This window comes from Crinia signifera, chromosome 19 (genome assembly GCF_055691185.1).
Source record: "Crinia signifera chromosome 19, ASM5569118v1, whole genome shotgun sequence".
NCBI lineage: Eukaryota > Metazoa > Chordata > Amphibia > Anura > Myobatrachidae > Crinia > Crinia signifera.
This window is the reverse complement of record NC_139226.1, coordinates 28781631-28804097: the sequence shown is the minus strand read 5'-3', so window position 1 is coordinate 28804097 and position 22467 is coordinate 28781631. Positions and strand designations below refer to the sequence as shown.

Here is a 22467-nt window from a genome sequence, read left to right as displayed (position 1 = left end):
TGAAACATGTTGACATCAAATTTTTTGAAAGCCTTCACGTAAACTTTCTACCAGCAACCTTTTGACTGTCGACATTGTGCTTGTTGATAGGACTATATCCCATTGGATAAACACCAATAGTGTTTACAACAAGATTTGGACTGGGCGGAAAGATCCATGGGGGACACAGGGATCACTGTGCGGCATAGATGGTGACATAGCCTGGGCACCAAGCGGTTAACTATTTACCCAGCTCCCTCCTTACCCAACCCATAGCTCAGACTCTTAGAAAACAAAAGCTCAGGACTAGTTGCTCATCTTTTAACACTGAGCACTTCTAGATACAGGAGGAGAAGCGGCCCATGGCAACCAATCAGCTGCTCTGTATAACAGTATTATGCAAATTCTAGATGTTATTTCAGAGCTGATTCGTTGCCATGGGCCACTTCTCCATACATCTACCCCATAGCACCATAAGTGTGTCCCCATAGAAGGACAGAAGAGGTTGGTGTGAGTGTATTATATGGAAAATGTATTACCTCAAACACCGTTTTAGCAGCATAGCCTTGTACATCATCCCGGTTAATGACAATCTGGATGACGCGATACCAGACTTCTTCGCTGACATAATCCCCAGCTATTCTAATCAGGTTCAGAATAGTGTCCACGTACCAGCTATAATCCACAGCATACTTCTCTGCTAGGATGGCTACTTTCAGGACCTGGAGTGGAAACGAAAATGGGAAAAACAAAGACAATTGTTGTATGTGCAAAAAAACCTTCAAAAATGCCAAGTCTATAGATGTATATATAAACTGCCTTAAGCCCCCTGCAGACTGTATGATACGCTCCATGTGTGAGGTCATTGAGGTGTTTTTTAACTCCCGGAGAACAATCTAGTGCCTTGATGGCTCACCTTGACACGCCAGATGTTTTTAAACTACACATCCCAGCATGCTCTGCTGCAGTTTAGCTATTTTGGCCATGTAAATCTGATGCAGAGCATGCTGGGATGTGTAGTGCAACAATAGCTGGAGTGTCAAGGTGAGCCATCAAGGATCTAGTGCACACACACACAGATGTGATATTGTTCAGTGACATCACCTAGGCCCCGCTCACAACATACAGTCATTGATGATACAGTCAACGCTTGACTACATGTTCAGACGACAGAGAACATTAACGCCTCGCGGGAGTGCACATCAGTAACAATATACTGTAGGCCCGTATTCAGATCTGATCGCAGTACAAATTGGTTCTCAAAATGGGCAAAACCATGGGCACTGCAGGTGGGGCAGATGTAGCATGCAGAGAGTATTTACTCCTGTACGTTGTGCTCACGCTGACACTACAACATGCGGAATCACGCAGGCGTTCTAGAGCACAGACACAGCAACTTACGATTTCCTCCCGTATAGAGTAGTCTGCAGTCTCCAGGTAGCTCAGCATCTCCGAGACGATCTGCTTAGCGTTTGTACGGTCGCACATTGCATACAGAAGGTCCGCAGCCCGCTGCCTCACGCTGACATCTCGCTCAGTCTAGAACAATACAGGACAACAAAATTAATTGGATTTTAGTCAAATCAGCAAAGTATCGTAAAAGGAAATGCTACAAATGATCAGCCTTAAAACCCTTTTCCCAGAAGCGGAATGCGATGTACAGATGGGGCAAAGGTCTCCTCTAGAAGACGGAACATAACCAGCTTAAAACTCGTTTTCTCTCTGTAGATTATGTTATAATAACAGATTAAAACCTCATGTATATAACAGCAGCATGGCATTGATCAGTGTTCCCGCCAGGGCAATTTTTACGGGCGCACGACCTCTAATGTTTCTTACCTAGCCGGGCAGAGGGGGGGTGTGGACAGCAGAACTTGTCACTGAGTGGTGGTTACCCAGGTGAAGGGGTGGGCCAGGATCCTCTGTTTTACGGGGGGGTACGACAGAGGATCCCGGCCCACCCCTTCACCTGGGTAAACCTAACCCGGGTCATTTTTATATACACAGATCGTAAAATGTTGTTATACAAACCTGCCCGATCGCAGGGCAAGGGAATAATGGAGAGCAAATCTGGACACACTACTCACCTTTAAGGCATTGATGACCGTTTCAATGTGGGTTTTCACCGCCTCGTGGGAGAATTCAGAGCTGGCCAGGGTGCACATACTCTCCAAAGCCAAGTACCGCAAATTAGTCTCCCGGTGCTGAAGGAACTGGCCCAACTGGTTGCAGGCTCTAACCAACAGGTTGGGTTCACTGAAAGGAAACGGGAAACTCCATTTAATTGTACTAGCATGGCTTACACGAGACGCGCATGGTTTGACAAGGATAAGCTTTATCACAGACAGTGGTAAAAGCCTGTTAGGTGGTGGATCCGCCATCAATAGCAGCAGCATAAGGTTAGCCCGTCAGTGCTGTACACCCGCTTGGGACCTGCTAAGTGTATTGTTTCCACATACATTGGAGTACTGCACTCTTCCAATACGTCTGGGGCCTTATACTGGCACTATGACTGCGCTTGATGATTATAAATGACTATTTTCTCACATTCTATGACACACTGCTTCTGATCAACTGCAGCAGCTTGTTCATCCCGGGATTTTGGGATTAGACTGTGCATGTGCAGTCTAATGCCGGGTAGCATCTGAGCACTTGCTCAGACGCTGCCCGGCTGTTCCCGACCTCGTCATGCGACCTGCGTGGTGTTACCTGGTCATAGGTCACTCTGCGCAGGCCGCATCTCCGCTGCCGGGACCATCCATCTCATGTCTAGCACTCCTGGGGGCACAACGACTGCTCCGGGTGCCTGCCTTCTCCTCGCGCCCCACAAGGCCTGCAACGTTGCTGTCTGCCCCGCTCCCCCAAGTCAGTCAATTTGGGGGATGGGGGAATTTTTCTTTTGGGGATACCAATCCTGGGATGTATCCCATGTAACAAGCAGACTAGAAGCTGGAGTATGGACCAATAAAAAGAGAGAGAGTCCTGCTCCATAAGGCACTTAATTTAAATTGAGCTCGTCAGGCTTGCTGGGCTATGGAGGGATGAAGCCAATTCAGACTTATTTCATTCTGAACATATCAGGTTCCACCCCTTTCTATACCTCAGCATAAGTGCTCCAACGTCCCCCAGGGATCAAGGACAAATGACATTTGTAGGTCTTCCAAAAATGTGGATCTGCCTTTCATCGCTGTGAGTTAAGTCTGGGATGCCAAAATCTGCCATCATTTGCCAATATCCTTCAAAAACCTACCATACATAGTACATTAGCACGTAAAAGAATAGTAATGCTGTAAGCACAGCACAGAGTCACCTGTCATAATGGATAATGAGGCTGATCGCCTCAAACAGTATGGCGTTCTTTGCATTGGAATGCTGGACTTTCTTTGATTTGGGAGGCTCTTGTGCTTTGTTCAGGATGGTCTCCAGGCATTCCACTAGTCGCCCCTTTACGGCAGCATCCTCTGAGAACACACACAGTCCCTGGTTAGATCACACGGACAGATACCGCAATGTTACATGGCACCAAGAGCGTCCCATTACCTGGTGGCGGGTAACACTGGAGAAGACGTAACAGCTTTACAGAAAGCCAGGGTGCTGGGACAAAGTAATACGTGTAATCCTGCAGGTCAGTGGAGGCTGAAGAAACAATCTGGAAAGAGGGGTCCAGATATGAGACCAATGTACACTTATTATTTAACACTTACACATTCATCATATGGCAAAAAATACATATAAAAAGAAAAAGTCTAAGTTCTATTAATTCATTTCTGGAGCATTACGTGACAAAAATTCAGCCAGTTCTACACTGTTACAAGCTACAGCTGAAATATAGTCCATAAGGTGCCCATACACATTACAATTATTGTATACAATATTGGATACAATATCACATCTCATCACATATCGGTTTTGCGATGAGATCAGATGAGATGAGATCTAGTACAAAAAGTATGTGCAGCACATACTTTTTGTACTAGATCTCATCTCACCTGATCTCATCGCATAACCGATATTCGATGAGATGCGATATTGTATACAATAATTGTAACGTGTATGGGCACCCTTACTCCGGCTTCTCTTTAGTCACCTCTTTTCCCAACTGTAATATATATATATATATATATCATATGATATACATATTAAGAGTTTTTGCAATTTTTTTTTTTTTAGTTCAAAAATGATTTCACAATTAAAATTAATGACGCTTGATAGCAATACATCAAGTGACTGATAAAAGTAGGACAGCCTTCACCAATGTTGTTTGAAAGCAACACAATGAGATTAGGACACACCCTTGAGGATGCTTGAAAGGGGCACATAATGAGATTAGGACACACCCCGGAGGATGCATGAAAGCAACATATAGTGAGATTAGGACACACCCCTGAGGATGCATGAAAGCAACATAGTGAGATTAGGACACACCCCTGAGGATGCATGAAAGCAACATATAGTGAGATTAGGACACACCTCTGAGGATGCATGAAAGCAACATAGAATGAGATTAGGACACACCCCTGAGGTGCATGAAAGCAGTACACAGCGATATAATAAAATAACCACCAATTGCTTGAAGATAGTACATAGTGAAATAGTAGACTACCAATGTTGACTGAAGACAGTATATTATGAGATAGTAGAACACAATTGGAGAACAGAGAATGTAGCATACAGATTGTAGAACTTGCTTTCCTTGCTAGTAAACAGAAGCTGTAACCAATAGCCCTATTGCATTAAATAATGCCCACAGAACGATAGCCTTAATTAATATACCTTACCCTGCTGAGTCTGGAGACGGCCAGAGAGACGCACGTTTTAAAGTCATCAGGATTCTTCCTACACAGGCAGGTAATGAGGCTGACCGCTGCGGTCACCACTCCCTGGCAGAATAAATACATCAATTAGGAAGAGCCAGCAAAGGAGCAACATGGAACTAAATGCCCCATACAATGACTAACACCAGGAACAAAACCGTATTTGTATCTAGAATACATTTATACTAAACAAAGTAAGACCACTATATTTTCCTTCAAGGTATCGCAAGTTGAACTTGATATGTAAATCGGCCTGAACAAATCAGGATAGTATGGAGGCAATGCAATAATACAACCCCATATAATGTAGATATACCATAAACTACTAGATTATGGGATGTATTCAATGCGGCGGCGAGGGGGGGTTTGTATGGAGAAGATGGCTTATGTTCGGCAAGGAAAAGCCATCATCGCCGTCCAACCCCCTCGCCATATGCGATGTTTGGGAGAAATCCGATCCCCTTAAACTGGGAGGTTCACCGCAAATGCAGCAAATCCACTGTATTTTGTGGCGAGCCCCGCCGTTCTGATGGCCGCATTCACCATTTCCACCTTGCTGAAATCGGCGAGTGAAGGGGTAGGGGTTGAATAATCTGATGGCGAGCTATTGGCACTGCTTGCTGTCAGGAGCTCTCCGACAGCATTGAATACACCCCAATATACAAATGGGCCATAAAGCAACCTTTATCTTCTGCATTCTCAGATAGCAGAAAGCAGCAGAACAGATTGCTACATGGACTCATACAAGAAGAACAGAAGGTAATGATGTGACACACAGAGGGCTGCTGCAGATACGCCAAGTCCTTCAGAACAGTCAGATACGTCTACCTGCGCTCAGGAGGAAAGTCGCACACAATACGTTTTCAGCAGGTGAGAGGAAGCAACATACCATGTGTTGGTCGTTGAGGAGATGAACCACACGTGACGTCCATTCACCCATTGGGACTAGGTCAGGTGATGTCTTGTACAGTCGTAACAGGCACAGCGCAGCGCTCTGCTTTACACTATCCATTGTGTCCCTGTTAAGGGCAGAACGACAAAGTCATCACCTGAAAACCTACAGAAGCCACTTGTGACCGAGAAATCATTTTAGAACACTTGACGGGAAGCAGAACAAAGCACCGCTGCTACAGGTGTCACGGGACTCTCGGACAAAGGAATTTAGGGAAAGGTTTACCCCGCAACAAGGATTCTGGGGATCTCCGATGCGAACGCTTCTGCCATTTCTCTGCTGCCAACGTTAGCGATGCAATGCAGGGCCAGGCACATGAAGGTGGGGTTACGGCTGGCCAGGTCGTTCTTTATTGCGTTGTTAATAAGCCGAATAAGTTCACTGTTGGAATTCACCAGGACCGAGATAAAGAGATAGCCCTAGAACAAGGGAGACATGGCCTGTTAGAGGCACTCTAAACACAAAAATGGTCTAGAACCAGAACATACATATACAGTAATACACAGGTTGTGTTCTATGTGGGGGGGAATATTAGCCAAATATGAGGGTGGTTACACTCCCTGGTTTCTCTGTGCTATGGACCCATCACAAGCAGCCAAAAGGAGACAAGTCAAGTCCCCGAGACGCTGCACCGTGAGAAGATCACCAAGCAGGACTAGGGCTGACAGGAGAGATACTGTAGTGGATAAGACCACTTCAGTATGATCAGCCAGCCAAATACAGTCAGTCTGAATACCGACACATTCAAACTGATGACATTTATTATGTAGACATGGTGAAAATGCTGACATTTAAAATGTCCACAGGTCAAAAAGTGGACATGGTTTAATATATATTTTTTATGTCTATGGCGACATAAGTCGACATGGTCACCATATAATCGGGTTGGGATCATTTGGTCTACAGCATTCTGGTCGACATGGGGAAAGGTTGACATTGTTCTAGGGCGAAGGGTCATTAGTTCGGCACGTCATTAGTTCGACACGTCAAAAGGTCGACATCCTGTTTTCCACAGTTTTTTGACCTGAATGTCAACTCCGTCGACATGGACACAGTTTAAAGTGCACCGCATCACCTCGCATCGCTCACTATGCGTCGGGCACGGTGCCTCGCTACGCTTGGCACACTATTTTATTCTCCCACCTCTGCCCTAGTGGATGGTAGGGCATGAAATACCGCCTGTCGGCACATGTTGGCTCCAAAAAGCAGTGAAAAACTCCATGTCGACCTTTTGACTTTCGACATAGACAATGTCGAACTAATGACCTTTCGACTTAGAACCATGTCAACCTTTTCCCATCTCGACCATAATGCTGTAGACCAAATGACCGCATCCCATATAAATATAGCGCTGCGCTCGGCAAGATTCGGGCACATTATCATAGCCTTACGTTATGCCCACTTGGATCGTATCGCAAGAAAAAGTCGGTTTACATTTTCCCCCCAAAAATCATGTCGATTTTTTCGGAATTGGGATCGCAAGGGTTAAAACCCTTGCGATCTGCATCTGATTCCGATCCGATGTTGACTATATCGTCAACATCGGACGGCAAAAAGTACCGTGTACACACTATAAAGGTTGGGATTGCATGTGTCGACATAATGAATGTCTGCATTTTGACTATAGGTAAATTGACTGCATCCAGAGAACACATCTCCGCTGACATGACCCGTTTCACTGTCATGTTCTACACGGATATGGTGTACCGTGCCAACATAAGCCCCGCCCACCCCCCCCCCCCCAAAAAAAAAACCACAATAAAAAAAAAAAAATAACTCATGACCTTTTGCTTGTGTCAACCTTTTGACCATGTTGACCTATAATGCATGTTGACTTTTTGCCTGTTGACCAACAGTGGTCGACCAATTGACTGTCAACCTAATGATCCAAACCCCATTATTTTGCTATGTGAGGTAATGATTGCAGTGCAGGTTAAACTGGCGGTTTTAGTGGAAAGGGGGAGGGGCCTTGTGTGGAAAGGGTCAAGTTGATTGGTACAGAGAAGAAAGTTATTTGCATCTCCTCTAACCCGAATGTCAAGCAGTGTCGCCCAGACAGGATGTGAGCGGAAAAACAATGACCCAGCTATACTGCAAATAAACAAATTAATATATTTACATAAGTGTAGTAACAAAGGAAATCCTTGTAATAGGAAACCCCATTTACCAAGGAACAGTTGGGAATGGCCATGTCCGTTATAAAGAATGACCAAGTCAGACATAAATTTGCAATGTAATCCTATCAGGCATGACGGCCCGCTGTCTTAATCCTGCATCTCTTTAGGGATAGGCGCCCAACAGACGTACATGTAACTACATGGGCACAATTCCTAGTACAACAGCTGCGAGCAGAACTGGGAACGAATATGGGAGATCTCGTCACTTACGATCTGCTTCTCTGTGTACTTGTTGGAGCTCAGCAAGTTGACAGCCTCCATGTGTCCAAAGTCTATGTCATGTCCCAGCAAGAAGATGAAGAGCAGCTTACACACATATTTCTTCTTGCTGTAGCCATCCAGGGCTTTGTCTCCTAAAACAAAAGTACATTGGAAGAGCCAATGACAAAACAGAACAAACAGGTAAAACTGTATACACAGAACAGGTTTTAGAGCAGAAGCAGCAGGAAAACTGATGTGGTCAGGGTTGGGCTGATTAGCAGCACCTGTGCTCTCCTGATGGAAGTGTTTCCAGGGTCATTGCTCCTGGTGGTGAAATAGCTGGCCAAGTGATAGGCCTGGGAGTGTGGGCTACGGTAGGAACCACTGAATCCTTCTGCGGAGTTTGTACTATGATTTGACACCTGTAAGCGTGCTTGCCTATGCGGATTACCTGGTATGCTGCTTACCGGCTACAAAATAAAGACCGAGACTTCATCTCATCCCGAGTATGCGATTCTTTGTCACAATAGCTATACGTTTCAAGCAATAAAAGGATGCAGAGATAAAAACACATTTCAGATCACTCTTACGCCCAGGTGACATAACCCGGTGCAAGTTCCTGCAGTTACATCTACACCAGATGCGATAACCCCTTTTAACAGTGTGGATCCCTGTGCGTACAGGTGCATGAGCCCTGAACATGGTGTAGGGGACATGCGACAGCTCTGCTCCATGACGATTGTTGGCGAATAAAGCCATAGTAAATTATCGTTAACTCGCCGTCAGAGCATTGAATACCCCTCTTATACTCTGGGCCTGCTTCTGGTATATACACACAAATGCATTTCTAGACAGAGGCTGTGTGCAATACGCGAATGTCAAAACCACATGGAGTTTTATAGAGATGCCTATATTAGGAGCCTTGGACAATACCGCTGTGCAAGGATGCAACCATTGGACAGATATCAGCCATCTGAGTAATCCTATGGCCGCTGGAAGCAAGATGCCAGAGAAATGGTTACTGCATACAGTGTTGCTGTCGGAAGCGTTGATATTACAGAAGCAGTTGCAGCACACATATGGTTTTTCCTGCCCCCCAGGTGGTCCCTGGCTGTTGGTCACAGTGAATAAATCCTTCCTGCAACCGTAGCCCAACCGCGATCACACAAATATGTAAATCTCTGTCACAGGCCCTATGCACTGAGAAGATGGCAATGCTGCACGCAGGACGAACACTCTGCTTACAGCTAACGACAAGAACAGGCCGCTGCATTAGTTCCCCATTCATGGTATTTATACATGTTCTGGGAATACACAGAATAAGGCAGGGCTCAATAAACCGCAGGAATTAGCACCTACAAATTGGGCCACACCCGATTCCTTGGGAAGGGTTGCCCTGCGTGACTCAGGATATATAGTTATTCTCCGACGAGTAATCAGAGGGTATTACGCCAGTTGTGAGAGGTGTTAATGACGACTGGGTTAAAAATAAAGGATGAGGACATGAGGGATAACATCACAAGATTGGAATGTATGGGTTACCGATAATACAGGAAGGAAGAGTTCATCAGATTAAGGATACTTATGCTTGGAGCAGCAGGGTGACAATGAGATGGGTTATGGGTCATACGGTCAGAAGGTTGACAACGGGAGGTTCGTCCATCAAAATGTCGACATGAGTAAAAAATGTTGTCCCGAATTTCAACGTAATCTTTTCAGACTACAATAGGTATACAAGAAGCGTGCAAAACATTTGCAGATGTGCAGTGGAATGCCAAGAATATAATAATATTCTAGAGATCTCTCCGCTTTGCACTTTTTGATAACCACTTTGAATAAGCGCATCCCTGTTTCATTATCCCAATGCCAGAATTCACATAGCAACTGCCATCAATACATGGTTTGGTTTAAACGTGACTGGCCTGCACAGGGCCCAGACCTCAGCTCCATCAAACACTTCTGGGATGATTTGGAGGGCCGATCTAGGCTCATCACCCAACACCAGTTCCCGATTTCACCAGTGTTCTTGTGGCTAAACAAGATACGAATCACCGCAGACTTATAAGCAGGCTTTCGGCAAGCACATATGGGTGTGCTCATACTTTTGATCATGTAGTGTACGCTGCTTGTAAAATACACAACAAACCTTTTTGACTAAAAGTCTATTTGTTGACTTAAGCCAGCGAAGGGGCTGCTGCTTCAAGACTGTGGTCACTTACCTTTAAATTTTGAGCGGATATTGGCCAGTTCCTTGTTGATTCTTTTAATTTCCGCTTCTTTACTTTTACCTAAAAAGAGGAAAATCTAATTAGAATTTTTTTTTTTTTTTAAATCAAGGAGAATTTATAAACTCTACTTTTAATGAGAAATTTGCAGCGACACTGCCTGCTATCCTGGCAGAAGCAGAACTTAGAGGTCACAGGCATCAAACGAGTATCTGGTCGACAAATCACTAGGTAAACCACGAACAGTCGACAGTGAGGTTGACCACTAAAAATACTCTATGTCGACACTAACATATTGTCAGCACAAGCAAAACATCGACACGAACATGGTCAATGCATGAAACAGTCAACACAATTTTCTCATTTACCCACAACCGTTTCTCTTTAAAATAAAAAAGCCCCCCCACCCCGCCTAAAGAAAAAAAAAGCTAGGGTGAAGACCACCAGTGGTGTGCGCAGTAGCTAAGTGACCTATGTAAGTCAGACAATCGGCAGACTGGTTTGGCCAAAATATTTTGTTTGACCATGACGGGTATTGTATAACAATTTGTTCTTTCCTAACAAGGCCAGGTGTGACCAGTTTTATACATGAAAACAAGTAGGTGGACATGGAGGTAACATTGTACATACACGCTGGCGATTTAGCAGTGTGCCTGACTGATGTGTTAGCATTTAGCGAATTACTGCGCTCACACAGGGCCTTATTCTAGTTCACGCTTTCTGACAAAATCCTTCTTAGATGGACAAAACCATGTGCACTGCAGGTGGGGCAGATGTAACATGTGCAGAGAGAGTTAGACTTGGGTGGGGTTTTACTTCAAAGTGAGATCTATATTGCAGTGTAAAAATAAAGCAGCCAGTATTTTCCCTGCGCATAAACAAAATAACTCACCCAAATCTAATTCTCTCTGCACATTTTACATCCGCCCCCCTGCAGTGCACATGGTTTTGTCCATCTAAGAAGGATTTTGTCAGAAAGAGTGAACTAGAATAAGGCCCACAGTCCCTAACTTGCAATGCGTGTTACAGCATTCTGGCCAAGCTTGATATAAACTAGGGATTCTATAGCGGTCCCCAATTTCTGCCTTTTATTTCACATTTTTATAACACACAACAGGGAACCGGAGGAAAAACACAGACCAGGAAATTAAGTTACAATTGAAGGGGACACACCAGAGAAAGAAATGTAGCACAATACTCTACCCTCCTACATTGCACGTAAAGGCGGTAACGCGGGAATACAGCGGCCAGCTTAAGCATTCAACCCTCTTAAATAGTCAACAGATTTGTTTGCATGAAAATAAGATTGTTCTAAAGCTGGGAACACACTTTTCCCCGGCACGGTCAGTATTGCCGTGGGAGAACAAAATAGTGTGTACACACTTGGGGTTATTCTAGTTGATATGCAAGGCTGCGAATTCGCAGCGTTGCGAGTCCACCTTGCGAATGGTGGCCGGGCCGTTACCCATTCGCAAGGCAAGTTTGCATGCAGGGCAATAGAATGGATGTTACACAGTAACATTCATTCGCAGCCTGGTGGGATCCGCCAACCATCGAATTGCCTTAGAGCAACCTTACAGATGCGGGTCTGCTCCGGTGATGTCAGCTGCCCACCTCCCGCCTGTCCGTCATGCCTCATTAGCATAAGAACACCCAGTGTTCTCATGGGAATGCCCATGAGTGGCGCAGCCCACCACCCCTCCGCCCTCTGCCTGCAAGATTCCTTGGTAGTGGCGCAGCCCACCACCCCACACCCCTCTCCGCCCCCTGCCTGCAAGATTCCTTGGTAGTGGCGCAGCCCACCACACCACTCTCCTCCCCCTGCCTGCAAGATTCCTTGCGAGAACCCGCAACAAGCGCATGCAAGAAACATCGGTCCCTGTGCGAACGAGCAGCACTTGTGAACGCACCTGAATAAGGTCCACTGACCGATATCATTCACTTTATCAATCAGCAATGTCACCAGTTGGATTGTGGGGGCCTGATTTAGCATGGATAGCAAATCAAAAAAGCATGCAGATGTTGCTCTGCAGGTGGGGCAGATGTAACAGGATGCAGAGAGATTAGATTTGGGTGGGGTGTGTTTAAACTGAAATCCAAAAGTGCACATCGGATGTCAAAAATGCGATTTGTCAATTTTTCACTAGTGTATGGCCAGTTTAACATCTGTGGGCAACATGCAAAAGCAGCCAGTATTTACCCTGTAGACAAACCATATAAATGCATTTGCTCCCCTTGCCTAACATCATGGTTTGTTGCCGAGATAAAAGGGCTTTTTTTTGCCGTACTGAATGTGGCCCCTGGACTTTGACATGGCCACTGCAGAACACGTACGTTTTTATTGTTAAACCACAAATGTTGCTTTGGTCTTGAGCTTGGGATCATTGTCCTGCTGGAAGGTGACCCATCTCCCAAGCTTTAGATTTCTAGACAGCTGCAAGCTAACATATCACTGTGTTCTGCACTTTCCCCACTGAGGAAAAGCATCCCACCACATCCCTGCTACCACCAATCATTCACGGTTACTGAGGAATGGCTAGTGGTAGGATTGCACCTCACAGAGATTCCAACAGGGACAAAAAAAAAAAAAAAATCTGACCACAAACAGTCTCATAATTTCTACCCAACACCACAAGCTATTTGATGTGGTTCTGCTTCTGTGAAGACTTCTGTCCATCCAGCCGTCCACACTGGCCAGTCGCGTACAGAGCAGTTGATAGGCAGGACTGAAATTTTGGGTGAGATTTAATAGGATGAGAGATTCAGAAAGTGAGAGATTTGGTAAGAAATCTCCATTTTTTTAAAGCGGCAATCATTTACACTGCAAAACCAGTTTTGATTTTGCAGTGTAAATGATTGCCGCTTTAAAAAAACTGGAAATTTCTTACCAAATCTCTCACTTTCTGAATCTCTCATCCTATTAAATCTCACCCATAGACTCAAAATAAAAGCTTTTTATAATATAAATACCAGTGATCACATGAATGCAGGTAGTCTAGGCTTCCTCATTCTTTTAGAGAAATTTAATTACTCTTCTCAATACCACTCAGAAGACAGATTATGGTGATCATCATGTTCGGTCTTAATTTGGCATATTCTTTAGTTACAGGTTATATAGCCGCTAATACCCCTTTTAAACCTACAAGCCGGGTCATACCTGGGATTTTGTATCCGGCTGCAACCCAGCTTGTGTGCCCTTTCAGACTAACGTCCCCACCCGGCATAATCTTGGGTGGGTGACATCATCGGAGGCGGTTCCTGAGCCAGCGCTGGGAGATGAGAGCATCTCCCAATGCCTGCTATTGCATTGAACGGGTCCCATCAACCCGGATTAACCATTGACACTGTACAGTGAGCCGGGTCGAACCAGTGTTCACTGCTCACTACCTGGGTGGAATCGGTACTATTAAATAAATCTATGTCCTGTTTAACCCTTTGAGTGCCAACATCTCTGCGAGGTCATTATGATGAATAAAAATGTTTGCTTGCCAATTTTCACAAATCAAAAAGGCATTTAAAGGGTAACCTCGCCATTTGACCGTTGAATAGGGCAAGCGGCCTGCGCGGGGTTAAATGGCGAGGTTGGCTTGTTTCCTCGTCATTTAATCCCCTTGCCGGCCGCATTGCATATGGCCCTAAAATGTAACCTGTATCTGCAGCCTTGGGAGAAATGTGTGTTTCCCGACCCTTGAAAGACAAATTTAATTTACAATTGGGCGCTGGGAGGATACGAACGGTAATCCTATTATTAAATGTGTCTATGATAACACGGTGACCAGGCTCCCCTATACTCCCCCAGATAGAAAAATAAAATATGTATTTTACAAGTAACAAACAGATGTCAGAGCTATACAAGCGCCTTGAGTCCTGTTGGCTCACGAGCGCTATATAAATAAACTACTATTATTATTATTATTAATAAAAAATAAAATGACACCCTTAAAATCATTGTCCGAATTTAAACCAAAAGAAAAAAAAAAAAGTATTCAAATAAAAAGTATAAATATAAAAGTGGACGCGTTTCACTGCCAGCTTCAAGCAGTGAAGGGTGAATGAGGGTCATAAGAGAAACCCAAACATATAAATGGCATATGTATCAATCATCAGAACTGATAATGGTCATTTATTATCGCCATTACTTACAGTGTAAAAATTAAATATTCAAAATATTGAATACAACACTTTTCATTTTTGAAGACTTTGTTAAACCTACCCCCTTGGTTCCCTCACTAGTCCCCTCCTTGCTCTGATGCTGGGTTTTGAGATGCAGTCTTTTGTAGAGCGTACAAGCACCCAGATGTTACGGTAAGTATACTTACCTTTCTCCTGCCCACTACCCCCACCTTCGCGCCCTAACCCTAACCCATCCTCCCTGCGGCCTAACACCTCATTCCCCCACTAGTACCTAAACCTAACCACCCCAGGCCTATGCTAACCTGCCCCGAATATTTATGATCAAGGTAGCAGCAGTCCTGATTCTCGCATCCGTAACAATGTCGGAATTCCGGAACTGGTTTTCGGCAGCAAGTCCAGATGCCAGCATCGGTATTCTGACTTCCGGCATCCTGTCCTCCTTAACGGTGTCCCTTTTCCAGAATGTACGATAGTCGGCCATATTGGACAGTATTAGCTGCCACGGATGATAGCCCAACATTTCCTGTTCCTTCACAGAAGAGAAACGTTTCCCCCACAGATGTAAAACTCATATCATGTGGCCAAACACTGAGAATGGTCTCACAGTGTAGGGCCACGATATCTGATGGCATCTGATTCACTCGCAAAGGCAAATTCCTTCTTAAATGGACAAAACCATGTGCACCGCAGGTGGGGCAAATGTAAAATGTGCAGAGAGAATTAGATTTGGGTGGGGTTTTACTTCAAAGTGAGATCTGTATTGCAGTGTAAAAATAAAGCAGCCAGTATTTCCCCTGCACAGAAACAAAATAACACCCAAATCTAATGCTCGGTTACATCTGTCCCCCCTGCAGTGCACATGGTTTTGTCCACTTGAGAAGTAATTTGTCTTTGCAAGTGAACTAGAATAAGGGCCCAAGTGTCTGATATTACAGTGTGCTCCCAGCATCCAAATTTACTGGATTGCAAGAAGAAAACTGTACCTGTGTCATGCCCCATACACACGGTGCAATTCTGACTACATAATGCCCTCCAGGGTTTTCCTCCTCCTGCTCCCAGCCACACATGCTACAGTCACAACCCCACAAATCAGTCATGCGCTCCAAGATCACTTCCCCCTACCACCCCAATACCAGTTTTACACCACAGCAAAAACCCAGGTTTTTGCCTCATGGACCCGGGTTAGCGGTGGTGTATAAGGGACCAACCAGTGTTCATTTACGAGTAGGTAAATGGTCCCAGCATGGATTGGGACATCCAGGTAGGGGCAGCGCTGCTGATACCAGGAGTGTGGGACGTGCTTACTGGAAGTCAGCGGCATAAGATGGCAGCGGGTAGCAGGGAGCGCACACAAAGGCTCTGGGCACTACCTGGCGCTCTACGGGCCACAGCCCTGTCCGGCATTAGGACGCTGCACTGACAGGCAGTGCTAACAGTTTGAGGGTGAGTGACGTTCCTCCCACCTCAGTGACATTTTTGTTTGAGGGGGAGCACAGGGGCCATTTTTAATAACATCCACAAGGAAAAGCGGGGCTGACCCACGTTCAGTGTAAACGGCACAGATCCGGGTGCGACCCGGGATTTTGGTGTAAAAGCAGTATCAGCTAAGCGCTGTAGGATGATAAACAGCCCATTAATCAATGCACACATCTAGGTAACCCCCACGGAAGTCTACTGCGCTCCTCCCATTTGTCACATGTACTCGAGGGTAGTTGCCCCATCATCATTCCCCCTCCCACAATCTGTTGCCCCAATCAGCCGCATGCACCAGGGTCAACCCCTTACTTCAATCAGGTCTGTGCACCAGGGTCTTCCCTCGAGTCATGCCTCTCCCCCAGTGTCAGGGTGGGTTGCAATGCTCAGTAAGTTGCCCACCCCAGGGTTGGCTCGTCATCTGCCAATCAGACGCATGCTCCAGGGCTGCCCCTCCCTTCCCCAAATTCATTAGGTAGAGACTAGTTCCCATGCAGTATAGCTTACAGGAAGTGACGTTCAGTGAGGGCGGAAGTTGTTAGATGCCCTCACAACGTTTTTAAATTTATGTGTAATTTATGTAGGTGTCGTTTATTTTGTTTTATTTTTGCAGCATTGTACCCTCGCGGGCTCGCTACGCTCGCACGCTTCGGGCACGGTGGCTCGCTTCGCTCGCCACAGATTTATATTCCCCCTCCAGGTATACGTGGACCCAGGGCATGATGGGAAAATTACCTAAACTGCATGGGATCTAGACACTACCAAATTCATTAATGCTCCCCATCAGTCAGTACCCAACCCACCCTTAGTTGCGCAGTCCTATGCCAACATTGCCCAATCTTGAAACATAAGAACTATGGTCAACTGGTCCTTCCATTAGTTGCACACTCCATGGCCATATCCCTCTTCCAGTCATCTGCAAATTCATATCGCCGCTGCTGCTGTTCCTCACTCAATCAGTTGCATGTTGTGGAATGCACACCCCTTTCAATCGCACCCTCCTGGGTCATGCCCACCACCTTCAGTCGCACCCACCTGGGTCATCATCTCTACCATCAGTCGCCCTCCCTCTGCGCCTCACCACCACCAGTCGCCCTCCCTCTGCGCCCCACCAGTCGCCCTCCCTCTGCGCCCCCCCCCCCCCCACCACCACCAGTCCCCCTACCTCTGCGCCCCACCAGTCGCCCGCCCTCTGCGCCCCACCACCACCACCAGTCGCCCTCCCTCTGCTCACCACTACCACAAGTCGCCCCCCACCACTAACAGTTGCCCACTTCTGCCAATGACCAGCCCCCAATCACCTGTTGCAGCTCCAGCCTCCCCACGACATTCCCAGCCCCTCTACCACCGGTCACCCAGAGTGACAGCACGCAGGGCACACCCGGAGCATGCCCCCAGCACACGAGGACCTCCAGCGGGTGACAGCAGCCCCCTCCCCCCAGACCGGCAATTCCCCAGCACAGGCCGCCGCCCCGCGCTCTACCAGGCCGCCGTTACACTCACAGTTCCGGATGTCGGAGATGAACACGGCCAGTCCCCGCATCCCGTCCCCCTTAGACACGGCCGGCATCTTCTCCGCTGTGTGCGCTCACTCTGCTGCTGAGCTGGCCGTAGCGGGCGGGCGTCTTCTGCGCTGAGGGGAGGGAAAGGCGGCGGAGGTGACAGTGTCCTGTCCGGGGGACACGGGGGTGGGCAGCTCTCTCCGGCAGCGGGGCCCCGCCTGATGATAAATCAGCGAGTAGGCGAGAGCCGGGAGCTGAGGGACGAGCAGGGGAACAGCAGCAGGAAATCCGCCGCAGGGGATTCGCCCGCCCTTCCAAACACCCCATTGGAACACGACAGAAGCATCGTGCTGATGATTGGACGAGCCGTCTGTCGGTCTGACAGCAGCCAGAGGGCGGGGACAGAAGGGTGTGTACGGGGAAATGACGTCTAATTTGGAACTTGGGATATTAGCATACACAGCAAAGGCGGCCCTCAGAGCCGGCTCCTGTTGGCTGCAACAGCCCCTAGCGTCAGGGCGAAGGCGGGGCTTCTATGCGGCCACTCCCTGCGCCTGTGTACGTTTGTAAACAAGCGGTGCCGCTGTGATCATAACGCTGCGATAACATAACGCTGTTATAGTAACTTTCTGCAGAGAGGGGAAAGGCGGAATGTTTATGCCATTATTGTGATAATATAGCCATTAAAGAGTAGACAAATAAATGATCCAATGTGTCTCTGAGACAGTTATACAGTGTTTTCCGGTGCGGAGCTAGTTGAAAAATAGGTGTAATTCATGCAATAAAAATATAAAGGTGTAAATGTACTCAGATGGCAGTTCTATTGAAGATGAGATGTTGCTCATAGCAACCAATCAGATTCTATTATAATCTAGAAGGTGCTAAATAAATAAGAAATAGATCTGATTTGTTGCTATTTGCAACATTCCCTTGCGCACCATCAAAGCCGCCAGAGACAGAGCTAACATTGTTGCAGCAGGTGCAATGGCCCCTGAGGACTAAGTGGCCCACAGCTGCCCCTGGCACCCACTGTTTTTCCCTGTCACCCACTGCTGTATTGCATATTGTGAACTTGGATCGGAAGCAGGAGTGGGGCCAAAGTTATATTTTGCACCTCGGCACACCACCCACAAGTTCCCCCACTGGCAGCTGCCCCCCCTATGCCCCTGCATGCTGTTCATACTGAACACTGGTATGAACATACCTCCCAACTTTACCAGCTCAGCAGGCGGGATGCTGCTACTGCGCGCGTGGTCTAATTTGGGGGCGTGGCCTATAGTCGCGGCTCTCCCGCGAGGCCACACCCCTATTTTGCCGCTATGGGGGCATGACCCAGAGGCTCTGTGAGCCTCTAGCCATGCCCCCAGCCCCCTGGCTACGGGAATAGACGCTGTGCGCATGCGCACAGCGTTTATTCCCCGCTGCTTAGCAGCTGACAGGGGGGACTCCCAACAGCCCCCCCACACCGCGGGACACTGCCGCCCGCGGGTGGGACAGCGGGACAGGCCCTGATAATCGGGACTGTCCCGCTAAAATCGGGACTGTTGGGAGGTATGTATGAACAATGAATTAAAATGCAGTTAATAGAGTCCATGATCCACAGTTCATCTTACAGTGTTATTCCATGCCATTGTGTTTACTGAGGGTGTGTAGTCCAGAGAGAATTAATTACTTTGTGCTGTACTCACACAAACATCCAAAAATGTCAATGTACTAACAAAACAAAAATAAATAGTACCATGCACTCAGCGATGTGGCCATACGCAACTGATGCCAATGCTGGGAACACACCACAAGAACATTGCTGGGTCAGCGAGTGTGAGGTGGGTATGCAGATTACACTATGGGCCTGATTCTGGTTCACTCGCAAATGCAAATTCTCTCTCTAATGGACAAAACCATGCTGCACTGCAGGTGTGGCAGATGTAACACGTGCAGAGAGAGTTAGATTTGGGTGGGGTTTGTACTTCAAACAGATATCTAGACTGCAGTGTAAAACTAAAGCAGTCAGTATTTACTTTGCACAGAAACAAAATAAAACCCAAATATAACTCTGTCTGCTCATAGTACATCTGCCCCACCTGCAGTGAATATGGTTTTGTCCATTAGAAAGAGAATTTGCTTTTGCGAATGAATCAGAATTACCATGCAGGTAACAGGAGCGGATGCACCATTGTTTTTGTCTATTGGTGGTTGCCCATTTGAAGCTTTATTACTGTTATGGCTGACTTCTCAACCTTATTTCACTCTCTCTAATATTTAATACATCTCCTCCTAAAAGTGTAATGCAATATTAAAGCCTTACAGATGGAGCAGCTCTTATTTGAGACGTGCACTCACGCGCCCCTTTATGTTGTAGCTCGTCTCCCTGAAGCAGATATAGGCAGGGAATCCACTCCCCGCCGCCATGCTGAGGGGGGCGCGCAGGCGTGTGAGGTTCTCGCGCGTCCCCGTCAGATGGAACTCTTGTCCACCAGCCTGCACCAGCTCAGGAGATCTGACAATTCCTCAGGCTGTCTAACAGACGCTCCATCTGTACTTTTGTGTAAAGCTGTAAGTCCAAATGTGTAAGGGCTGGGAAACTCCTTGTGTGGACTGTAATACAGTCAAAGAAAAAGGAAGAGATTGTCCATGTAAGGCGCACGTAAAGAGAAAAAGATTGGTACTCTTTACCTAGAAGGGCGCCAACGATCAAAATCGTGGTCATCGCGGGTAAAAATCGCGGTGATCGCGGTCATCGCGGGCATCGCGGGTAAAATTGGATGGTCGCGATGGCCGCGATGACCGCGATCACCGCGATTTTCCCATAGGGAACAATGTTAAAAAGGCTGATTGACCGCGATTTCACTGTTAAATGGCTCAATTGACCCGATTTGGCCATATTAACCCTGAATTAGGCCCAATTAACCCTTAAATGTCCCCCCCAATTTTTGACGCCACCCCACGATCCACGCCAACCCGAAGCGTGGCGAGCGCAGCGAGCCCGCGAGGGGCGGCGGTACGCGTCCTCCGACCTTTTCATGCCCTACTATCCACGTCGGCGTGGTGTGAGAATAGAATAGTGTGGCGAGCGCAGCGAGCCACCGAGCCCGAAGCGTGGCGAGCGCAGCGAGCCCCGCGAGGGGACGCGGATACCTTCACAGGTAGACGCGTCCCCTCGCGGGCTTCACAGGTGTCCGGGTCGCCACGGACACCTGTGAAGCCCGCGAGGGGACGCGTATAACTGTGAAGGTATCCGCGTCCCCTCGCGGGGCTCGCTGCGCTCGCCACGCTTCGGGCTCGGTGGCTCGCTGCGCTCGCCACACTATTATATTCTCACACCACGCCGACGTGGATAGTAGGGCATGAAAAGGTCGGAGGACGCGTACCGCCGCCCCTCGCGGGCTCGCTGCGCTCGCCACGCTTCGGGTTGGCGTGGATCGTGGGGTGGCGTTAAAAATTTGGGGGGACATTTAAGGGTTAATGGGCTCTGTGGCCCATTTAACATTGATTCCTATGGCCAAATCGGGTGGATTGAGGCATTTAACACTAAAATCGGGTCCATCGCGGCTTTTAACATTGATTCCTATGGGAAATCGTGAGCATCGCGTCGCGGGCATCGCGGGTACGTTTATGGCCGGCCGCGACGCGACCGACACGATTTTCATGTTTTACATTGGTGTCAATGGGAAATCGCGGGCATCGCGTCGGTCGCGTCGCGGCCATACATAAATGTACCCGCGATGCCCGCGACGGGCGCCGTACTAGGTAAAGAGTACCAAAAGATTTATAAAATATAACTTTTATTTCTTATTTTAAGAACTGCGACATATAAAACACATATAAGGGTAAGACAAAGAAAAAGATAGAAACCAAGCGCTGATCCTATTCACAATTGGTGGGAGTAAGTTCAGGTAGGACCTTGTCTCGAACCGCCCCCAGAGTATATTTCTTCAGCTGTAACAACCTAATGGACCACACTGACCTTAGTGATGGTCCCTATGTACACATAGCGTTTTCTTTTACTCTTTTCATTCAGAGGTCATCTACTGCTTCAGAGGTTAAGGGTGGATGTACTGACCTGGATATTGGTCCCTATGTTCACATAAGGGTTTCTTTTCGGAGCTCAGGTTCCCCCAGATCACAACACCAGTACTGATAGCAGGTTTCTTTTTCCAAAAGTTTTATTGCTCCAAATAAAAAGTAAATCCAAACCAGATAAAAATAGTATTAAAAACTGCACAGGAGCCTTCACCAGGTGGAACCAACAAAAAACATTGTAATCCTCCTCACCCGGGATGAGATTGGGATGGAATGTGCGCCCAGATGGAATAAGGCAAATGTTGATCCTTCCTGGTTCTGGCCTCCTGATTACACCAACGCGTTTCTGACAGGGTCATTCCTCAGGGTGTAATTTCACTATGGTAGTTGAGTGTTTTTATACCCTAAGGTGAGTGTTTGTGGGAGGGATCACTGCCCTTCTCCTCAATGGTTGGGCATAAAACCCGGCAACTGATCATAGTTAAAAACTGCCTTTACACAGTACAAATAATAAAATTTACATGTATAACATCTATAACAAATGCCAAAATTTCATACTTCTTCCAAATTCATAAAACAATATACAGTTTACATACACGGAATGTTCACGGTATGAAACAATATACTATTGTTACTAATAATTTATTATTTGTACTGTGTAAAGGCAGTTTTTAACTATGATCAGTTGTCAAGAAACCCTTATGTGAACATAGGGACCAATATCCAGGTCAGTACATCCACCCTTAACCTCTGAAGCAGTAGATGACCTCTGAATGAAAAGAGTAAAAGAAAACGCTATGTGTACATAGGGACCATCACTAAGGTCAGTGTGGTCCATTAGGTTGTTACAGCTGAAGAAATATACTCTGGGGGCGGTTCGAGACAAGGTCCTACCTGAACTTACTCCCACCAATTGTGAATAGGATCAGCGCTTGGTTTCTATCTTTTTCTTTGTATATCTGTATTGTGGAGGAGTGGTGCTCCTGAGAC

At 46.8% G+C, this 22467-nt stretch overlaps 1 protein-coding gene across 4 annotated transcripts in view; it reads right to left on the bottom strand.

Annotated features, from left to right (window-relative positions):
* The window catches only part of LOC146042299 (AP-2 complex subunit alpha-1), a 40425-nt gene extending 22631 nt beyond the window's left edge, over positions 1-17794 (bottom strand). For 2 of the 4 annotated variants that reach the window (XM_083162249.1, XM_083162246.1), the window contains exons 1-11: positions 17459-17792; positions 10343-10411; positions 8133-8275; positions 5971-6164; positions 5683-5812; positions 4758-4859; positions 3520-3628; positions 3290-3440; positions 2067-2235; positions 1381-1518; positions 519-701 (exon numbers count right to left, since the gene is read on the bottom strand). In XM_083162249.1, the coding sequence (XP_083018375.1) occupies positions 519-701; positions 1381-1518; positions 2067-2235; positions 3290-3440; positions 3520-3628; positions 4758-4859; positions 5683-5812; positions 5971-6164; positions 8133-8275; positions 10343-10411; positions 17459-17525 (1455 nt within the window). In that variant the 5' untranslated portion in view covers positions 17526-17792. Of the gene's footprint in view, positions 1-518; positions 702-1380; positions 1519-2066; positions 2236-3289; positions 3441-3519; positions 3629-4757; positions 4860-5682; positions 5813-5970; positions 6165-8132; positions 8276-10342; positions 10412-17458 lie in introns of all 4 variants that reach the window. The other 2 variants (XM_083162247.1, XM_083162248.1) reach the window with 2 other exon arrangements.
* Between the last annotated feature and the right edge of the window lie 4673 nt (positions 17795-22467).